Source organism: Larus michahellis, chromosome 4 (assembly GCF_964199755.1).
Source record: "Larus michahellis chromosome 4, bLarMic1.1, whole genome shotgun sequence".
Classification (NCBI taxonomy): domain Eukaryota; kingdom Metazoa; phylum Chordata; class Aves; order Charadriiformes; family Laridae; genus Larus; species Larus michahellis.
In genome coordinates this window covers 68,508,615-68,531,041 of record NC_133899.1, presented here as the reverse complement: position 1 = coordinate 68,531,041, position 22,427 = coordinate 68,508,615, and the positions used below count along the sequence as shown (strand labels likewise).

At 40.8% G+C, this 22,427-nt stretch overlaps 1 protein-coding gene across 1 annotated transcript in view; it reads right to left on the bottom strand.

Annotated features, from left to right (window-relative positions):
• The window catches only part of TSHR (thyroid stimulating hormone receptor), a 71,877-nt gene extending 58,505 nt beyond the window's left edge, over positions 1-13,372 (bottom strand). Inside the window, exon 1 of the mRNA XM_074582452.1 lies at positions 13,171-13,372. Within this exon, the coding sequence (XP_074438553.1) occupies positions 13,171-13,340 (170 nt within the window). The 5' untranslated portion in view covers positions 13,341-13,372. The remainder of the gene's footprint in view (positions 1-13,170) is intronic.
• Positions 13,373-22,427: the final 9,055 nt, after the last annotated feature.

The window sequence follows — 22,427 nt, the reverse complement described above, 5'->3', positions numbered from 1 at the left end:
CAGAAATAGTGCAGATTTCTCTTCTGGTTTTGCCTCTTAGCCCTGGTATCTAAGGGGGAGTCCCAGGGGTGAAAGAATATTTCATGCCTAGATTTTTTTCTGACAACTACTAATAAAAATAATACTTTCCTAAAAGCACTGGCATACTTTCAGTATGATCAGTTCTAAAGGTCTTGTCAGTCTCAGCTCACCCTAAATGTTTTTTAAGGATTACAATGATTTCTTCTGGTTAACTAATTCTGGGCAGATCTATCTGGCAGTATGTGGTCCCTCTGCTGGCCACCCTTTCCAATGGTCCACTGCCTTGCTTCATCTGCACCGGAGGAGCATGTACTCTGAATACGATAGAGAAGAGCTACGTTTCTGAAATATCAAGCTAAGACTCTATAAATGGCTGCAAAGAAAGTTCAAATGGGACCGTGAAATTTCAGAAAATAGGAGTCAGAAGAGGTTCACTTCCCAGAGGGAAAGACAGTAAGAACAGGCTGTAATTGCTGGCTACTATTGTTTCTAATCAGAGGACCACTAAGTGTCTATAATTGCTGCCAGCTGCTCAGCAGAGGTCAAAAAGGCAGACTGAATGTTAGGAACTATTAAGGCAGAAATACAGAACAAAATAAAGAAAATGGTCATGTACATAGCACCTGCAGAAGGATGTTCAAATGCACAGAATGACTTGCATACAAAAAATAATTATATAGCAGCCACTAGCCTATGTTTCCCCAGATCCTCCTTTTTGCCATAATGGAAGATGTGCATGATGTTTGCCTTCTTCAGATATCATCAACCTCCCCTGATCACCAGGACCTTTCAAAGATGATAGAGTGGCCTCACAATGACACCAACCAGCTCCCTCATCACCCTTAGGTGCGTCCCATCTGGTCCCACAGATTTCTGTTTGTCCAGTACACTCCAGTGCTGCTTTAGTCTGTCTTCTACTGCAAGTAATGCTCCATTTCCTGAGGCTGGGCTACTAGGCAAAGGGACCTAGGATGCCTGGGAGCAGATGGAAAAAACCCCCAACAAAACAGTGCAAAGAAGACATTGAGGCCTTTTCCGTATCCTTTGTCACTAGGTCCCTTGCTCCCTTGAGCAGCGGGCCCACAGTTTCCTTGCGTTTCCTTTTTGCAGACCATGAGCTTACAGAAGTCCCTCTTGTTATCTTTCACATACCTTGCTAGTTGCAGCTCCAGCAGAACTTTGTCTCTCCTAATTTGATCCCTGCATATAAGACTATTCATACCCTGTGCCCTGGGTATCTGCTTTTGGTCAGTGTTCAGTACAAAATCTTGGGTCACATGGAGCGTTCTTTATGACCCAGTACAATAACTATTAAGTTTTTATGCTCCAAGACACTCCAAAGAGTTAGTACACACACTTGTCCCCCAGGAACTAAAGAAGTAAGCTCCTTTCAACTCAGACCCATTAGTCAGAAAGGAAATGTCTACCAAAACAGTTTAAAAGACTCTGTGGTAAAAAATGCAGTTTTCTCCTTACTCATTTAATTAGGGAGTTTCCACAAGTGGTAATAATGTAAACAAGAATTATATGAAATATAATTTGCCTGCAGAACCTCTCTGAGTGGTGAAATTCCTCTCCTTTCCTCCACAAGGACTGCTGCAAGTTGGGAAAAGGGGAAGTCTCTGTCACAACAAGAGAGTGAACAAAGGCTAAAAAAACTAACCTAGAGCTTAACCTAGATATTAGAAAAATAATTCTGTTCCTTCTTGGTGGGTAAATTCAGTTACAAAGAAAAAAAATATTCAAGGACTTCTTCAGAACAATGTTTTTTCATACCTGAACATGACCACATGCATTCAACTAAGGCTGAGACAGTCCTGATGGTAATTTTGAAATTCACGTAGCCCTGAAGAAAAAGTTTGCTCCTGATATAATTCTGAACATGTGTATCTATACTGATTGCAAAATCACAACTCTGCGCAACAGCATTACCTGTTTTCTGGCGGTCAGGAAAAAAAATTGGTACCATAGATCCACGAGAGGAGAATCTTCACCCTTTCCATCAAAATGATGTCTTCTTTTTCTACCTAGCCTTTCCTTCTTGCCATTTGTGTATGATTACAGCATTTTTTCAACTTTTTTTTGTCCATTTTCTTGATTTCTGTATGAGTCATACATATGGATTAAAAAGTTATTGCAGTACAGAGGTCATTCTCCCAGATTGTGAAAATGTTTCAGTAGGTCATATTTGCACTACAGACCACTTGAACCATGTCCCTTTAAAGAAATCTTTGTATGTTTATTTGGGAATAAGGAGGGAATTTGACTGGAATCTGACTAGCTGAGCAGGGATTATAGAACAGCATGCTTTAGTTAATAATTTTCTTTACATTTCGAATGTAAATTAAGAAATTTTGTTCAAATTTGATTTGAACAAAAAAACAACATCTGTTTTTTTGAGACGCAGAGTCTGAGATTATATGTGACAAAGGAAACAGGCTTTGAAAACCTCAGAGGCCTTTATAAACAATCAGAGATATTTTAAAATTCAGAAAGATCTCTGAAATCTAGCTATTTTGTACATATGACAAACATTAAAAGCACGTAGGGAAATGTAAAGAAACATTCATCATAATACTGTTAAGACTCACCAAAGGACTTTTAGAAATAAAACTACATAGGAAGTTACTTCAAAACTGCTTGAGTTTCTACTGAAAACACACACAAACAGTAATTTTGGTTTCATATTTGCTTAGCTTATATGTCTTTCATTATAAATTACAATAGTGGCATAGAAAAACTCCCCCTTAGGGAAAACCACACAACCTTATTCCAGAAATGTGCATGTTTATATATGCAAATATACAGCTTTCTATTGCCTTACAGATGCCCACATTTCTCTAGATCTATCTGCAGTCCTACATTACTTTTGGAGGCAAGAATTATCTATGTCCTGTCCTGTACATTGCCCACAGTTATGGGCTTTTGAACCACAAACGACAGTAAAATAGACAATGAATAAAATAATGAATTAATTTGCTTCATTTTTCCTCTTTGATGAATGTAAGGAATCAGCTGGAGTTGACTTGTGGTGATGACAATGCAAGTTAAATACAGGTAAGTACAAGAAGTGCAACTGGTCTGCAAATGGACGTTCAAAATGTAACCTTTTTTAAAAGGGGATCCAGAACAGTACTAAAAATCCAGTGGTAGCCTTTCAAAGACTTCTTTTCTGCCTTTCAGATTGTCAAAAATCCTCAGTGAAGGATGAGGGAAACTAACAAATGCTGGTATGGAAACCTGGTCAGCATCCGTGACATTTTTATTAGCGGTAACAAAAGCTGTTACCGTTAGACAATAACCAGTCTAACAGCTGGTATTTCAGACTGTACAACACTTCAGGTTTAGAATCTTAGATAAACCACAAATGACAGCGAACATGGTGCTGCAGTACTGTGATCAGGCTGATAATATACAAGTAAATAGATCTAAGTTTTGAGACTGATCAAAGAGTGTGCATTGAGCGGTTTCTAAGGTAATACATTTACTTGTATCTTTAATTAGATCTTCCATAAGAAATAGTTTTCACTGTTGTTTTGCAGGATGTATAAATGTTTATGTAAGGATTTTACATATCAACAATTAGTTTATGCAATTATCTCCTCCCGAGGGAAACACCTCAATATACAAGGAAAATTTAGTTCTTCCTTAGGGTAAAAAATGGTCTAGTTAATTTCCAAGTTTGTGACAGTTTGGATAACTACACTCCAAATAAATTATTCACTTTCATCCCTGTGAATTTAAAGCTTAAGTAAGGCAGTGGTGCTGTCTTGTGGAACCGGTAGAGAGCCTGAAACGGCTCTCGGAGAGAGATTACCTAATGCGAGCACTTAAGGATGACACTTAAATATCCAGTGGTAGCCTTTCAAAGACCTCTTTTCTGCCTTTCAGATTGTCAAAAATCCTCAGTGAAGGATAAGGGAAACTAACAAATCCTGGTATGGAAACCTGGTCAGCATCCATGACATTTTTACTAACGGTAACAAAAGCAATGGTCTAACAGCTGGTATTTCAGACTGTACAACACTTCAGGTTTAGAATCTTAGATAAACCACAAATGACAGCGCACATGGTGCTGCAGTACTGTGATCAGGCTGATAATATACAAGTAAACAGATCTAAGTAAATAGATCTCTAAGAGGAGAGGAATCAAAGAAGTTCCGCGGGAATCTGGCTAAGAATTTAGGCTAAGATACATCCAAAAATGGCCTGGAAAAGGGGGGTGAGGTAACAATGTTTACTCACGCTGGGAAGTTATTAAGCTAGTAATGCTAAGAGCTGACTGTGAAGAATTTCAGAAGGCTCTTATAGGACTGAGTGGCTGGAAAATAAAATGGTAAGTGAAATTTGGTGTTAACAGATGTAAATGGTACGCAGGGGGAAAACCATACATAGATACATATATTAAAAATTGACAGGTTCTGAAATCATCATTTTCACTCAGGAGCAAATCTTGGCATTATGTTAGATCTTGGCATTAGTTCCATGAAAGCATGGTTTCAGTGTTTAGGAACAGTCAAAAAAAATCCAAAACCCGCCCAAATCAAATTATTAGAAAATACTGGGAAACGAATAGATAACATACCTTTGCCACTGTACAAATTCAGGGTTTGTCTGTACCTTGAATACCTTGCAGAGTGCTGGTGTTGTCACTTGAAATAGAATATTTACTTAGAAATGGAAGAAATACACAGAAAGCAAGAAGGATGATCAGAGGTATGGAATAGTTTCCACAGAAGATACAGGACAGCCTGGGACACTTCACTCTGGCTGAGAAATGTCTGAACGGAGATGTAATAGAGGTCTACACATCAGGAAGGGCAGGGAGAAGATGGGATTGACTGTTTACACCTTCTTCAAAAACAAGAACAAAATGCCATATATGAAGCTAGAGGGAGACAAGTTCAGGAAGTTAAAAACAAAACACAAAGCACACAAAAAACCACCAAAACCAGAAGGGAAGTGTTTCTTCATGCAATGGGAAGTAGACCTGTGAAATTCCTTGTCAAAAGACATTGTGGATACAAGAAGCTGATATTAAGTCAAGGCAAAATTCCATGGGTTAATGATATCATAGGCTACTTTTAAAATAATTCAGAAGCTGGATCAGGAAACAAGAAAATTTGGGGAGAGAGAAAAAGGAAAATTGCTATACTGAGATCAACTCTTACGTGAAAATACCTTTCAGTGACAATGAAATCTTCTGTTTTGGCAATGAAGGGAATAGTCACCTTTGCAAGATGAAGAAGTACTCCAAAGATAGGAAGACCTGAATGTTTCAGCAAACTTGGTCCTCCAATGATTATTAGATCTTTATGTGAAAGGTTCCCTTTTAAAAGGAATATTCAGATTTAGACTGACGTTTAAGTCCAGAAGTGGTTATTAAATAATGGCACCACCTTGGTTTTATTAAGTTGATAAGAGAAATATTTTAGCTAAGGAGTTGTTTGCACTTCTTTCTTTAAGAGAGAAAGAAAGCGAGGGGAATAAATTGCTTACAATCCCTATATGAACAAGAAATATTGCCAGATTCAACAAAAAAAGGAAAGCAGACTTTCTGATGAGAAGACTAATAAAGGTGCTGAATTATGTAACTCAAACAGAGAACACATTTTGTGAGAACTGTAACTCATGAAGAAGTCACTGAAACAGGGAGCTGGAGCATTTGGTAAATTGAGTAAAGCAGACTCAATGTGCATTGAAATCAATGAGCAGGAAAAAAATGTTTGTAAGAACAGCAAAGTAGAATTTTTTCTTACAGGTTGAGCAGAAACAAAGTTCTCAAAAAACAAAGACTTAAGGTTTATGCTCAGTGGATAACTAACTGGAGCTCTATGCCCAAAAATGTTTAAGAAAGCATATGGGCAGTTTAATGGTCATAGTTTAAGAAGGAGGTAGAAATGCTGGAGACAGTTCATAAAGGAATCACAGGTATAAATAAAGTATTGAAAAATATGCCTTACAGTGGGAGACACCAGGATCATAACTTGTTCAATTTATCAAAACAAAAAGGATCAATTTGATAATGTTAACTGTGAGAATGCAGAACTCTTTCATCCGAGAGGTAAAGACCCCGCAAAATCTAGTGGCATAAAGTTACCGTCGCCTTGATTTCATCTTGGGAGAGAAAGGATTTATCCCACCCATTTACTCCAGGATAGTTCTGGCATTTTTCTTATGTGCAGTTCAGACGATCAAAATTAGAACCCTGAATTTCTTGAAGTCAAGGCAGAGAGTGGCTATTCACTCCAGAGTGGCAATTCAAAGTGCTTAAATTCAATGCCTAAATACACTTTCGTACTTTGTACCACACAGCAGTAGCCACAAACACTGATAAAAAGCAAGGATGATTGAGCATTTGAAAAAATTGTTACCAGTTGTATGGGATTCTTTTTAATATCTTTTTAATATTATTTCTAAACCAACAATACATGATTTTTCTACCCCCCCCCCCCCCCCCCAAAAAAAAAAAAGGAGAAGGAGCTCTAATTAACGGCACCTATTGGGAAGTTTTATGTTTTTACCATCTAGAATGTCATACTAGATGTTCCCATGAGCCCTCTTGGCCTTTAAATCTATGCCTTTAAAACTTATTAAGAAGGGATAACAAATGAAGTTCACAAACAAGCACCTAGCATTTTATCATAACATATTTTACCAAGTGATTGTTCACAGAGAGTACTTACTTAAACAGTTGATAGAAAGCAAACATACTCTTTTTGCTACAGTTAAATGGCAGTGGAACATAAGCCATTCACAACCCAAATATTTTTTTACAATGTAATGAAGACTACATCTCACTGAAATCTTATGAGGCCAGTTTCTAAAAGATCTGGGCAAGAAGCTGCATTATCGTTTATGAAGCTAAACCAGTAAACTATAGGTTTTAGTCTCCCTGCAATGGATCTGTGTAATTCCTGATCACTCTAAGGGCAATTAGACTCACTCAAAGATTTTTGTCTTGTCGGCTACCAATAACAGCTGGTGGCAGGCTATTGAGGAGAAATGGCAGAATATAAAAATGGCATGTATTGACGGCAGCTCACTCATCAAGATCACAGCATATCTATGTGCATCTTACCACAACGCCCACTACAACATCCCAGAAACTAGGAGCAGCCTAAACAAGGAGCAGCCTACATCCAGACTGTTCGATGTCATAGTTCCAAGTAAAGGTCATTTGATGAATTCCCTGTAGTCTGAAAATTAAGAGGTTTTTACCATATTTTTTTATTCTTGCTTAAACCTGCTGTCAATCCATAAACCAGCTTGCTCTCCTATGTCTAACAGCTAATTTGTCCCAAGTCTTTCCTAAGTTCCTTGCTGATTTTTTTTTTCAAAATGTGAGTTCAAAAATCAATGTATTCTCATGTGTCTGATTCCTTTAAAGAATAGCATATATATTCATCAGGTGACCTTTCCCTTTATGAAAACCAGATCAATTCCTTCCTATTTTTCATAGTCTTCCGAAGAAGACAGACCTACCAGCGTTTAGTTCCCAAGGTATTCCCTAAAGCACTTTTTTAAAAGAATTCTGCTACACTCGTGATCGTCCATTCCTCTGTCGCCACAGCTGATTTAAAGGGTAAGTTACATACTACAGTAGGTGATGCAGCTATTTCGTATTTTAATGTCTTTGGAACTCTTATGCAAGTATTATCTGTCTCAGGGAATTTAATTCTATTCAATTTTTCAATTTGTTTCAAACAAGCTTCATACTGACATTTGAGTTTGATAGAAGTTTTCCATACTAACCCTCTTTTGTGTTTTAAAGACTGTACTGAGTTTTTATATCACAAGTTTCTCTTAAAAATATTTTTGTACTGTATTACTTCAAGTTTCCAAAGATTTCTTCATTTGGGCATGATTTCCATTTTCTGAAGGATGCCCTAATAGCTTCCTTCGGTTGTCAGTTTAACCAAGTGAGTGTTTTTCCTGTTCTTTTAGATTCTTGGTATGTCATCATTAAAATAGGGATAATAATTATGTGCTTATGTTGCAAGGTTATTTATGAAGATGTATTTACGAGGCTCCATACTTAATTCTGAAGTAATGAACTCTATAAAAAGATCATGATAGAATTATCTGAAGTCAAAATGCCTCCGAATTTCAGACAACTCTTAAGACTAAGATTTAGGGGGAAATATTTTAAATCAGTTTAATTTATTTTCAGTATAAAGTAGAGACATCACCTTCAGTTTTACTCGTAGCTTCTGTAAACTCAAAATGCTCTAAAGTACTCATTAAGCTTATAAAAAATGTGTATGCCAGTTAATACAGGTAAAACTGTTACTGCTACGTATTTTGCTCTGCAGTTCAAAAAAAATTATCAATAAGTATTCATGAATATTCAGCATGTCATTGCTGGTTCTAAATATCACATTGTAACTGTGTAAAATATGTTAAAACGGCTTCCATATCTCTTTTATGAAAAGCTGACAACAGCATGGGGAACTAAACAGACCAGTTGATTTTCACTAAATCTTGTTATCCTGGTATCCATGGGCTCACCTTTACCAACATAGTAAACATACATATGTCATGGGTCCTTGTCCCTGAAGGGTGCTTTGCATTTATCAAAAAGAAGTATCTTACCTATGGCAAATATCCTGGAGCAGATACAGAATTGTAGCTTAATGCCTCATGTAAAGATCTTTTTAAAGATCATACTGGTTTTGTGTCTATTTATCTGCCAGTTCCACTGTCCCCCCTAACTCCCTCTTGTCCAATTTCAACTTAATTTGGTTATAGTGATGTGAAAATAGCAGCTGGGTCCAGGACAGAAACCTTATTAGCATCCCTTCTGGAAAAAGAAAAAAAAGCTGGGAGGGCTCAGCCCTTATCCATTCTGTGGGGAATAATCATTCAGCACTCACACAGCTCCAAACTCAGGAGACGCTGCCTTCTGTCCAGTAATATATATATATATATATATGTATATTGGTGTTTTAGGCAGCAGATGAGACTGCTCTGAGTAACATTTATGGGAAGGAACACAGGACACTACTGTTGGCCTGCTATAGAAGGTATAGGGAGGAGATGAGAATATTGTCAGCAGGTTGTGTACCTATTGTTCAGGTATATAACACGGACCTGAAAATGTTGTGTATGCAGTTGGTGATGGGAGGACAATGTGGCATTTTCAACAACGACAAAAAAGAGTTCTTGCAACTTCTATTAAACTTGTGGAACTCATTGCTGAAGGATATTATGGACATTGAAATGGGCCCAAGAGACAACTGAATGAGGCACAGACACAAAACTCAAGAGACACTTTGAGGGTTACTAAAATAACAAAACCACACTGAGTTTAGAAACTTCCTGCTGGTAAAAATAATTGAAAGCTGAGATACTATTCATGGAGAGTACCACATATGAATTCCATATGCAGATACCTAAGGAAAATTAAGAAAAGGGAAATCCTGGAGATAGGATACTGCATTAGATGAGCCATTGGGCTGATTTGCTATGGCTGTTCTTAAAGTAGTAGAAAACTTAAGCAAGGGTATTGAGGATATTGGGGATGGGAAGGGAAGATGAAGGTATTTTATTAAGTGAATGCGGGTGATGTAGAGCACAAATAAATAAGAAGCAAAACTTTATTGGTTTTATTGCCAAAGTAAAAAATAATTAAAAGCAACTAATAATATATTCATAACATGAAAAGCATTGGGAACTGCACTGAGATGAGGCTGGGATAGTGATACCATCTGGATATTTCATCCTAATGATGCCAAGAAAGATATTACAATAATTCAAGCATTTTATCTTTGGACAAAGGTTCAGTGGGGTTTTGGTGATATGTTAAGTGAAAGTAATTCTTCACAGTCATTAACCCCCACTTCCTAGTGGATCTGCTTGCACTGAAAATCCAGGATCTCCCCCCGCATATTCCACCAAACACAGAGGAGATTATAGCACCAACTGTTGCTCTGTTCCAGCACTGTGCTGGTGGAAGGGAAAAGCACTGCCAGTCAAGGGCTTGGGACAGGGATGCCCTCAGTAGTGTGCACATCGTGCCACTGCCACAGCGTGAAGGAGGAGTGGAGTCAAGAGTAGGCAGGGGCAGAAGCAAAGAAGGGCCAGGCAGGGGTAAAATGGCACCAGACCAAGCCAGGTGTCAGCTGTGCAGAGAGAAGCATGAAAATATTACAGATGTGACAAAATTATTGATACCTAATTTCATATGTATACTACTGTATTTCAATACCACTTAGAACTGCTTTCCTACCATGGTACGGTATGATCTTTAACTTCAGGCAACAAGACAAGCTCTGCCTGTAATACACAAAACCTTTTTCTTTCTACTTATTTTGTTTACTCCACAGAAAAAGAAAAAAACACAAAATCTTGTACTGAAAAAAAAGCATCTCCAAGAACAGTATCTGTGCACTCAGGCATGCGGGATAAGCACCTGCATTAACTATATTTGTGCAAATACATTAAAAACCGTTTAAAACAAACACTTTACTGGCTGCAGTTCATGACACTTCTCCAGTAAAAGAGTTTGGAAATAAACCTTTTTTGCAATTTCTTGTAAACGTGGCTTGTTGAAAAAATGCTTACACCACTCTCTTAAAGTAGGGCAGAGAAATGAGAACAGTCCCAACTGAATAATCAGAATGAAACTTTAATTGGAGTTTCAAGATCCTGAAAAGAGCTCATCATCTCCAAAAGCTGGCAAAGCACTCCTAGGCTCACCAGATTCCTAGCTTTATAAACCCTACAAAACTGAACAGCCCTAGAAGGAATTTTTAAAATTGACGATCTTGAGGTTTATAAGCATAACCACCAAGAGGCAAAGTTACTTTACCTAAAGTAACGAAGTTGCTGGATTTGGGGAAAATTATAGAGGGTTTCAACACATAATGTGCAGATATGCACACCTACATACTTCCAAAGAAGGGTTGATTTGTTCTGAAGGTTAAAAGAAACTTCAATTATTTTGGAATCTTTTGTCTTTAATTCAGAACTGTTGCCAGGTGTAAGGGAGAAGGATGCAAAACATGACAGAAGCAGGGGCACACATCTTACAGTCTCTCAGGAAAACTCTGTGTTATTTTATCCTCCACATGCAAGTCAGTCAGTCTGAAGCATCTGAAAGCACTCTGAATGAAAACCAGCTACAAATTAACTGTTATGACTCCCATTTAACATTCGGAGGGAAAGAAAGATTAAGACATTTGTTGAGAGCAAGGGACTACAGAATTAGATACAGTCCTCCAGACTTCGGCAATTCAAATAATAACACAGAAGGAAAATAAACACGCCTTATCCAGAGAGAAAACTGCAAACTGAAGTAAAAAAAAAAAGTAATTTATTTTTTTTTAAAGAGATCTGCTTTCCTTATTTCCTTAGAGAATTTTCCCATTTATTTTCAAATCAAACAGACTCTACAGCACATGCTCTACCTTTTCTACTATACACTATAAAATCACAATTTTTAAAATCACAATCATTGCCTGGATTTTTTTCTTACCTTATAATGACCATGGTAGGGAGTACACTCCTTGAGAAGTTTGCAAGGCTTGCCCCAATTGGTACAGATGATTACAATACACCCCAAATAAACAGAAAAATATTTCTCAATTGTTTTTGTCAATTACTTTTTCCACAGAAATAATATTTTCACTGGGTGTTTTTGTCTTTTAAAAACAGTGGCTTGTGATCTGAGATCCCGCATTACAACAGATGTTTAAAACACTAGAACTCCAGCAGCCGAAGTGTTTTATTTGTGAAGCTGTATATGGAGAGGTACTTCTCAGACATCATACCAGCATTTTTCAAAGAAAGAATCCAATTCCATCATGTGATCTCATTGTTTCTATTAACTATTTTAAATACCTGTACGAAGGCATATTTCTCCTGTGAACTGAAAATGCTTTATTTTCTAGCTTGCCATGGTAGATTTTAAAGAACATACTGCATGTTACATACAGTAACATTACTGCGATTTCAAACTAAATAAACCACATATACAAAAGCATAATAACCAAACCAAAACCCGTATAGTTTAAAATCTTATCAACTGAAATAGTGTAGTCTAATCAGCCAAAAAATCGAAGGCATGCATAAATAATGGCAATAACATAGATAATTTTTTCTCTGTCTTCAGGTACATGATCAATTTGCTAAGCCTTTACTTTCAGGTGTTTAGAAATCTTTTCATTTTCAAGTAAGTTCAAATAACTTCATGGGTCATATTTTCAAACAAAGTCCTAAGAATCACTATCAAGACATAAACCAATCAACCTGTTATTGTTTTATCTTGCAATTAAATCAACTGAGTTTGAGTTTGTTTATTTTATGAGAAAGTAATCTATTTACAAACGAACCCTCCCTTGAAGACTAGAAACATTTCATGCCTTATGAGACAAAGTAAAAGCCAGGAGTTTCAGCTCCTCAGTTATAGCTGATTGTTGCCACTTTGGCTTCCCTAGAGTATTTATCTGTTATATATGGGGCTGACAGATACGACACAGGATGCTCTTCTGGACTGGCAGCAGGAACCCAGACAAGATATTCTATGGTGCCTGTAATGGTACTAAACACTTAGGTTTAGGTACTTGAATTGCCCTATCACTCTGGCAAGTTCCAAATTTGGTGCTCTATCTCGTACTCGACACTTTTGTTTATCTGAAGTACTTCGTCTCCAAGACGGTATATTGGAATTCTCAGTTCCCATGGATTCTTTTTGTCAGGCTTTGGCAAAGAAGCTGAAAGTGCACAGAAGCTTTCGTGGAACTGTTTGCGAGGTGGCATATCCAATTCCTATTCTTTTTTTTAATTACAAAACTGTGTTTGATCTATTCTTCCTTCCCCTCAACCCCTGGGCACATGCCACACAGAATCCAGCCTTCTGCTCAGTTTGCCCGCAAACATTCCAGCGACTAATTTTCCCAGATCCTACTCAGAACTTTTAAGGCCCAACAGAATCATCTCCTCACTTCTCTATAAGGTTTGAGAGACACTTTTCCTGCTTCTCCCTGACACACACAAAGTTCACATTGCCATTCCCACTATGCTGTACTGCCCAGGTAAATTACAGCACTCACCACTTCTCTCCCTCATCTCACAGGGCTTTAGCTCACAGCAGCTCCTTCTTGCACCCTGGCTAGTGTCTCCACTAAAGCATCCGAAGGTACTCACAGGGTCTGGGTGTCCTCAGGAAGCCTGGGAATGAAGTGGATGTCCCTGCAAGTGATTTTGTAGTCATCCCAGTCGGAACACTCGCAGAAGGCTGAAGGACACCTCTCTGTGCCCTGGCTGCACAGCACCAGCACCAGCAGCAACTGGAAGGCTACCGGGAGGCACAGCATCTTCCGCCGCCCGCTCCCGCTCTGCCCCTCGCTTCTCCGAGGGGAAGGGAGGAGACACGGGAGCCGCAGGGGCAGACGATGCTGCCCCGCCGGGAGAAGCTGCTCGGGAAAGGCGGCACCTTTGCTGGACAACGCCGCCTCCTCCCCGAGCGGGGACAGGAAAGGTCTCGGCAAACCCTGCGCGCCCTCTCCCTCGGGCGGGCTCCGTCCCTTCGTCCCGGCCCCCGCGCCCACCCCGCCGGCCATCCCTCCCTGACGCTCCCCGCCCCGCACGGACCCGGCCCCCCTGCTCCTCGGCACCCTTCCCGCGGGGTCCCCCGGGCCTGACCCCCGCCGGCGACCGTGCCTCGGCGCAGCGCCGAGCCCGGCCGCGCCGTCCGGGCCCCCGCCGCCGGGGCAGCGCCGCTTCCCGCGCTCCCCTCCGCGGCCGGCGGGTCCCAGCGCACCCGCGGGGCGCCGGGGCCACCTTCCGAAGGCGGCCGGGAGCGAGCGGGGCGAACGGGCGCCCTGCCCAGCCGAGCCCAGCCGGGGCGGAGCGGACGAGGGCTGCCCGGCAGGGAGCTGGGCTCCGGCTCCGTGCCGGCAGCGGGACGGGCGAGCTCGCCGGGCCGTTCGCAAAGGCGGCGGCGACGAGACCTCTCACCCCCAACGTTTCTTGTAGCATCTTTGCAGAAGGGAGGAGGGAGGGAGGGAGGGAGGGAGGGAGGGAAGGAAGGGGCTGTGTAAGCGCGATACTAGCTCACCTGCAAAAGCAGTGAAGCTAGAACGGGTCTCTACACCGAGTAAAAATTCACTAACTGCAAAGTAGATATTCACTAAATGTAAAACGGTTAAAAAAAACCCACTGAAAATTCAGAAGAGTGCTTTTGAAAAATCACGTGATAAAAGGAAAATGAAGAGGAGAGAGTAACATTTTCCACATTTTCGGAAAAGATAAAATCCTTCCACCAACAAAAAAAACAGCAAAAAATCTAACCTTCAGAGAAATGAGGTGGAATTATTGTCACTTGCAGTCACTTGTCACTAGCAACCTTCCTCCAGTCACTGTTAGGGACAGAAAATGACATAACAGACAATGGACATGGGACAGAGGTTCCCACATTGAAGCAGTCATATCTGTGACTGACAGACATACTAAGCTGAAAAAGTCTGGTTAATACTCATTTAATCCTGTGTTTCTTCACAAACAAGACATACTCTTGCTAAAAACAAATATTTAAAAGTAGTATGAGAAAAAAAGATATTGTTTAATCTAACGAGGCAGTAAAGAAAGTTCTTTCATATTTTGACGCAATTCCTTTAACTTTTTCTTTTTTTTTTTAACTAAACTCCAGTGTTTTCTCCTTCATGTAGATTTTGTGCATGTGTAGGTACACAACAAGAAAAATGTCAACAAAATGTCACCAAAAATGTTTGTAACCTTGGGAGGAGGAAACTTGGAAAAGTGACCTACTTGCAGTAAAAAATCAGACCACAATCTTCTTGGATAAATAGTTCCCCTCCAGCTAGATCAGAGTTATCCAAAAGTTATGAGTACAACACATAGGATATTATTTTGATATAAATCTTTAAAAGTAATTTAAGTCGGTTCATTAGTATGTGTTTCCTAAATATAATTAATGCCCTCAACCTATCTTTTTAAGCTGAGCAAATAATCCTATGCCCATAAAGAAATACAATATAAATCCTGATTTTGCAGACATATGTTAGTCCTTAGTTCTTGTGTAAGTGAGGAACCCCATCAGACACATCTATCCTGTTTAGGATAGGGTTATCCTTAGAGGTGTCCCAGTGAGGAGACAAGCTGAAGCATCCACCACAGAGCGCCCCCGACAACTTCAGATTGCATTGCATGGAATTCCCTTAGGAATGCTGGCTGTCCTGTGCCTCGCTCAGTCATGTCCTTCTGGCACACTGCTCATATCTGTAACTCACCCTGCAGCCCTAAGAGCCACCACTCACTGCCACTTTTTGGTGTCTATACCAATCTGACTAGATAAAAACGAAGCCACAGGCAGATCACTGAGTGTCAAGGCTGGTGAACAAGGGAGCTGCACACTCAACTGAGGCACACACAAAGGAAAAGGTGTAACTCAGTGTTGTCAAGTCAGACATGGAGCTCTGTAACTGTTCACCAATTTGGTCGGTGCTAAGGGAGACTCCAGAACAGTGTAAGCCAGACCAAGCTGCTGGAGGCTGCTATCAATGTGTTCGGGCTTGCTATCTCTCAGCGGTGGGATCATGTTCTTTCCCAGCTGAGAGCTAATGACAAATTTCATGAAGAAGAAAGCCACAAGCTAGTACAGATTCTGAGGGCAGAAGCACACCTATTTCTGGGCTGGTATCCCATCCCATGCTGTCCAATCCCATCCTGTCCCCTGTGGAAGCTAGCCACACCATATCCTGTGTGGCATAATAATTCAGGGTCAGCAAGTGCAACATTACCACAGTTGCCGCAATCCACAAAACAACCTACTGGTTAGTCCACCCCTCATTGTTGTCCAAGACATCCAGGGTAATATTGCCTGACATTCATGAGGCATGGCCTGCCTTCCTGTTTTGGGGACCACAGACAAGACACACATTCTCATGCATCCATCCTATCAGCTGTGGGACACAACTGTATCATTTCATAATACTCCAAAGTCTTAGTAATCTCTGAGGGCAACTCATAAGAACAGGGGCCAAGGCTGTGGTGTAAGCTCATGGTTCTTTCCTGTGTGCTCCATACAATCCCACTGATCCTTCTCAGATCTGGAAACAACGCTTCAGTGCCCACCCATCTTGCAGGGAGGCACTTGCCAGGATCTTCAGGACTTGCCTCCTTATTTCCTCTCATGATGTTGTGGTTTTCATGATTTATACTGCTGTAGCCACATGGCCACAACTTTTGAAAATGAAATGCAGATATTTCAGAGACCAAACAAAACTAAAAGTTTATTGGAGTTAGGCTTGGCTCAGATCCTCTAGCGAAAGGGAGTAATCAGCCACTTAACGAACTTCACCTACTATTACAAAATTCAGACAGTGCTACAGGTGCCTACAGGGTTTTCCCAGGATGTCAAAATTCTCCGCTGGTTTCCTTGTTCTTACTGACAAAGTATCCAGCTCACCCTGGGGACACTATGTGCTGTATTAGCAATAAATCATTAAAATCTCAGTTCCTTCTGGCTTTGGCAAATAAATATTTCTGTTGACATAGGCTAACACAGAGACATACAAAGAGATCTAGTGAAACAAATGTATCACCAAAAGAATCTCTGTCTTCTTTTGGACCAAGTCCCTTAGCTGTCATTAGTCTATTCTACACCTGATTTCCAGTTAGTGGGTACAAGCCATAGTTGTTTCATCTAGCAAACAACGTTGCCTGACACTGTCCAGAGGCAGCTTGTCAGCTTTGAGCAGCAGCATTAAAATCCTTTTCCAGCTTAATCTGTTTTCTCACAACCAATCTTGATGACCTAATAAGACTCAGAGCACAGCAGAGGAGTCCTTACTTTTCATAACATGGCCTGGTTATCAGGAAGAGACTAGGGATGTGTACCCTCTCTTTAACGACAGTACTGCTGAGGTGATTTGTTGCAACATCTTGTGTGTCACCTCTTGCAACCCCCCTCTCCCCCACTTTTATTCCAACTTCAGTATTACTTTTTATGTATCACTGTGTGTGGACTACGCAAAGGAATAGTAGTTTTATTGGTGGGCAGATAAGTAGTCCCAAGATTTGAGTCATTTCAGTGGGTTTTCATAAACCAAATCATATTCATTCATTCGGTGTACTAAAGGTATCCTTATGCTGCTTACCTTTACTAATAGGCTACCCTGCATTAGCTACTCCATAGTAATTGTATTTCAGGCTCTTAAACTAGAGGAAGGGTAATTTGTTTCATTGCTCTTTCACTGAGGGCAAAGTATTTTGCCTTTTACCTAGTAGGAAAAAGAGTATGCATGTAGATATTGGCATTAGAAGCTTCGGTATGTCAATGGCTCTGTGGCAGCAGTGGTAGTCCGGAAAGTGTTAATGGAAGGAATAAATGTCTTCCAAGCTGTTTCTAAGGGATCAAAAATGCCAACTATGAAAGACTGCAGACCAAAGAAATGGCAAGGCTGATACTGAATTTGTAGATGTTCTGAGCAGATTTCAAAATAAATAAGAACTGCTTAATATATGGTTTCTGGGTTTGAACCCTGAATGAGAGAAGCAAGGGACTCCTCTCATTCAAGTCCTGATAGCCTTGAAGGAAACAGGACAGGCAACTTCAACCTGGGAAGAGCTCCAGGTCTAGACACACTGCCTCCTGGGCTTCAAGACTTGGCTTCCACGTTTTGAGTCAGGTACATTAACAGAAAGAATTTTGGGAGAAGAAGGATTGTTGCTAACCACATGGTGTTTCCACAGGCACTGGCTTTGCTTTGAAAAGTTATGCTCTAAGCAAGATGATGTTGTTTACACTGTAGTTTCTAGCATGTTAAGGAACTCACTGGCTAGAAGTCTGAAATCACAGTTTAGTTGTTTCACTCTGTCAGGGCTCTGCCCTAGCCAACCTGCCTACTCCAGCACCCCGCACCCTCTGCAACAGCTTCAGGGCTCCGTGTCAGCTCAGGTCTGGGCACCCAAACCCATCCTTGAGCTATTGAAAAGTTAAACCTGTTCCCAGCCCAATTCCTGCAGCCCCGTCTTGCTGACTGGTTTTCCTGGGAAGACTTTGGACCTACGTGGAAGGTAGCATTGTCTCTGGCGTTGTCTCCAGTCCTGACTCCTTGATAGACCTCAGACCTACATTGTAGTCTTGTCACCAGGTGTCTCTTACTTTTCCTGTCTGGACCCTGGACCCAATTTGGTTCCTTGCCTTGCTGGGACTACCAATATCACCAAACCAATGCTGCTGAGTTGCTGCAGGACTGTGTCCTGTTGGTAAGGTCACTGTCTGTGCTGTGGCCACGCTTGGCTCTCAACTTGCTGTTCCTCCTAGAGCAGCCTGTCAGGGCTGAGGGCACCGATGGGCCTGACTGCTCCTGCCTGGCCTCCTCTAGGACCTCCCCCCACCTTGCCCACAGCCCAGGACCCCACGTCAGCCTCCAGGGCCATCAGTCCCTGCCCTAGTGCTGCCACACTGGGGCTGGTCTCCAGCTCCCCATAGCCCTGCCCTGCCTAGCCATGGGCCCCGCTAAGCCAGGCCTGACACCCAGGCTGACATCGTGGTTCAGCCTTGGCCTGTCCCAGTCCCCAGGGAGGTGCCCAGTGCCTGGGGTGGGAGATGCCACGGAGCCCCCTGGCTGCCCAAGTACTGGCTGGGTGGGCAGGATGGAATGGGCTGCCAGGATCTGCCTGCTGCCCCAGTGGGATCCCCTGTGGCTACTGGGTCCTGGCCCTGAAGGAGCCACTAGCCTCGTGATGCCACGCTCTGGCTTCTCCTAGACACCTTCTGGTCCTTCTGTTCAACATTTTCCTGAACAGGCCCGCAGGTGGTGGAATGAAAAGTATGCTTGTAAAGCTACAGATAACTCCAGGCTAGGGGGGTCTGTGAACTCTAGATGAGAATTTAAATTCAAAAGAGAAAATGACAAGTAACTACATGCAATAAGACACACCCTGCATGGCAGGAAAATGGGAAAATTGTGCAATTATTGCACCTCACTTTGCATTTATAGAGTTTTCTGGAATACTTCATCTGTCAAGAAAGTAGCAGAGAAACTGAGGATTATTCACAGTATAGTAAGGAAAACAGGGGGTTTAGAAACATGACCCATATTGAAGGAACGATGGAACACAGTTGCTTAGCTTAGTCAAGACCGCAAGTATTTTTGGCTGTGAAAAAGAACAATAATCAGTAGTTCTGACCACATCAGTTCTGAAAAGTGATGGCATCTAGCAGCTTACAGTGACTGGTAACTTTCCGCCCCATGTAGAATATTAATAAATGTTACTTTTTTATATACTAAAAAATGTTAATGTATTAAAAGTATAACCAATGTGCGTATCTCCACAATCATAATCCTAAGAACAGACATTCAAAATCGTATTTGCCCTGAGGACAGAGAAATGAAGCAGTTTTAATCAATTAATATGGCTTACGCTCTGATCCCAATAAGCAAATAGGAAAGAAAAATCACTTGTAAATCTGCAGTATATTGCAGATTATTTTTTTTTCCTGGTGCTTTTTCAAAGACCCCTGCAGGTTCCTACTAATTTAAACATGGCAAAAATTGACAAGCATATTTTTCCACTGTTACAGACACTCCCTCTAGTGACAGCTGCAGTCGCTCATTTAGTACCTCTCATCTCAAGCACAGCAAGGCTCAGAATTCCACTGGTTTTGGGGTCATTTTTTAAAAAGTAACATTATTCTCATCTGCCAGATTTGATAGGGTATCTCAAGTATCTTTGCACTGCTTATATGGTCTATACACAAATCAGATAAACCAAAACAGGTTCTAACAAAGAAGCAATTAGCTCTCATTAGTGTTCCACATAAATTCCTCAAGGGATTACTAGGTATCAACAGTTAAATCTTGTAATATCTGTATGAGGAAGTGTTTAAACTGGCAAAATAATTTAGTAAAGAGCAGAATAAAGACTTGGGGTTTATTTCTGAATAATCAATGTATTTAGCCATTCTAGACACTTGGAAGATACGCCAGTTCCTACCTGTTTCTATTTCAGCATCTGAAGTAATTTCTGGCCAGAAAAAATTACATTAGACGCGCTGCTTTGACACAGCACCACTCATCAGACCAAGTGTTTGAACAGCTACATGAATGAATGCTATCCTAGGTTCTTGAAGATTCATGTCTATATAACCAGGTAGCTATGGAGTTTTATGGTTATGGGATCTTAAGGAACTCTTGTGCTTCTCCTTTGGCTCTATTTCATGAAAAAGCCATGAAAAAGCTGTGAAATTTGAAATACTCAGTTGGCTGAAGACTAAATAGGAGGTACTGCTGCGTAAAGCCTTGTAAAGCCTGAGGTTCTCAATTCTAAGAGTGCTCAAAGAGAACAGTAAGACGAAACTATGCCTTGGGCTTAAGCAATTAGTTATGGTGAGAACTATGAAAGCTGTTTTCAGGCAGGTGTGTGTCTATCCAGAAAGGATTACAGAATGACAGTCACAGAATCACTGAGATTGGAAGGGACTCCTGAAGGTCATCTGGTCCAAGCCCCTGGTCAAGCAGGGTCACCTAGAGCCAGTTGCCCAGGACTGTGTCCAGATGACTTTTGACTACGTCCAAGGACGGAGACTCCACAATGTTTTCGTGCAACCTGTGCCAGTGCTTGGTCACCCTCACAATTAAAAAGCGTTTCCTTATATTCAGACAGAAGTTCCTGTTCAGTTTATGCCCATTGTCTCTTGTCCTGTCACTGGACACCATCTTCTTTACACCTTCCCTTCAGGTATTTATACACATTGATGAGATCCCCCAAGCCTTCTCTTCTCCAGCCTAGACAGCCCCAGCTGCCTCAGCTTGTCCTCATGGGAGAGATGTGCCAGTCCCTTAATCACCTTAGTGTCCCTCAGCATGTTAGTAGCTCCCTCAGCATATATCGCTGCATCCCACCAGGGCCCATGGACTTATGTATGTTCAGTTTATTTAAATATTCTCTAAACTGATCCTACTCCACCAAGGGTAAGTCTTCCTTTCTTCAGACTTTTCCCTGGCGTTTTCTTGCTCCAGACTCTCCCCCCAGTCTCTGAGGCCTTGGATTCCTCAAGGTCACTCTTGCAAGCAAAGACTAAGGCAAAGAAGGCATTCAGTAACCCATGTCTTCTTGTCACCAGAGCCCCCGCTCCTGTTTAGCACTGGGCCCACATTTTCTCCAGTCTTCCTTTTGTTACTTATGTACTTGCAGAAGTCCTTCTTATTGCAATTGACATCCCTTGCTAGATTGGGGCACCAAATAGAAGATAGCTTCTTTACTTACAATTACAAGACCTTTTCTTCCTGTCTGCATTTATCCTAAAAAAGCTCTCAAGTGTTTTTTCTCAGACTTATATTGCCTGTGCCTCTTTGTCTCAAGTCAGCTTTCTAGTCATCTTCGTCTGATTTCATTCTGCTCTGCCTGCATCTGTTGCACAGGCATCCGTGCTCAGAAATAACATACAGCGAAAATTTAGCTGCCCTCATAATTCAGACTCGACAGATCTTGCACTCTTCTTTCACTTGGGTCATGAGACATACCCGCTTTGATATGGAGAGCAGCATGTTTAATAGAGGAGCTTGGCCGTTTGTTACAACAATCATAAATCAAAACTGGCTTATAAACTCACTGACTTCGGTGTCAATTCATCTAGCCCACAGTGCTTCTCCTTCTTGCGTGTCTATGATACCTCTTCATAAAAGAATTCATTTTCTGAGCCCAGTAAATGATGAATCTTTAAGCCAGTTAATTATTTATTTAGGGTTATCTTATCTTTTCTGTTTGATAGCCTTTTGAAAGAAATATCTAAACGATCTCCTGAAAGCCACAAGAATAATGACTTGTCATGGATGACAAGTAGTGTAGCATGAAAAGATAACACTGGCGACAAATCCAAGAATTTAAAAATTTCAATTTAAGCCTAAAAAAAAAGCTATAGTCATTCTAGATTTTCCAACCTTAAGGTCTGTATCCTCAGGCTCCCTGTACATTTATTTATATATACAGTAATGTAATGGCTCATAATATTATTTCCTTTTCAAAAAAACCCAACAATGATCTTTCTTAAGTGTATGAGTCAAGGGGCACAATAGCATTAATCAAGCAGCACTAGCCTTAAGTAGTAAGACCACGCTGGCTTCTCTAAATGCAAGCACTGCCAAATGATTGTCTCAACACAACACTTTAGATAACAGAATGCTGGAATATATATTTTTGATTTAATATAACAGCATGAAAGTGTTTTGTGCTTGTAATTTTAAAAGACTTCTTTAGAAGTATGCTTAGTATAGTAGCATAGTTAAATCATTGATTTCTTATGCATACTCATTCCAAACTGAAGAGATCTTCTTTCATTTAACATCCTTATGACAAAACTGAACAAAAAAAATAATCACAGTACTCTTCAGCCTCAAAAAAAGAGAATTACAGAAATATGAAGATACTTGTTA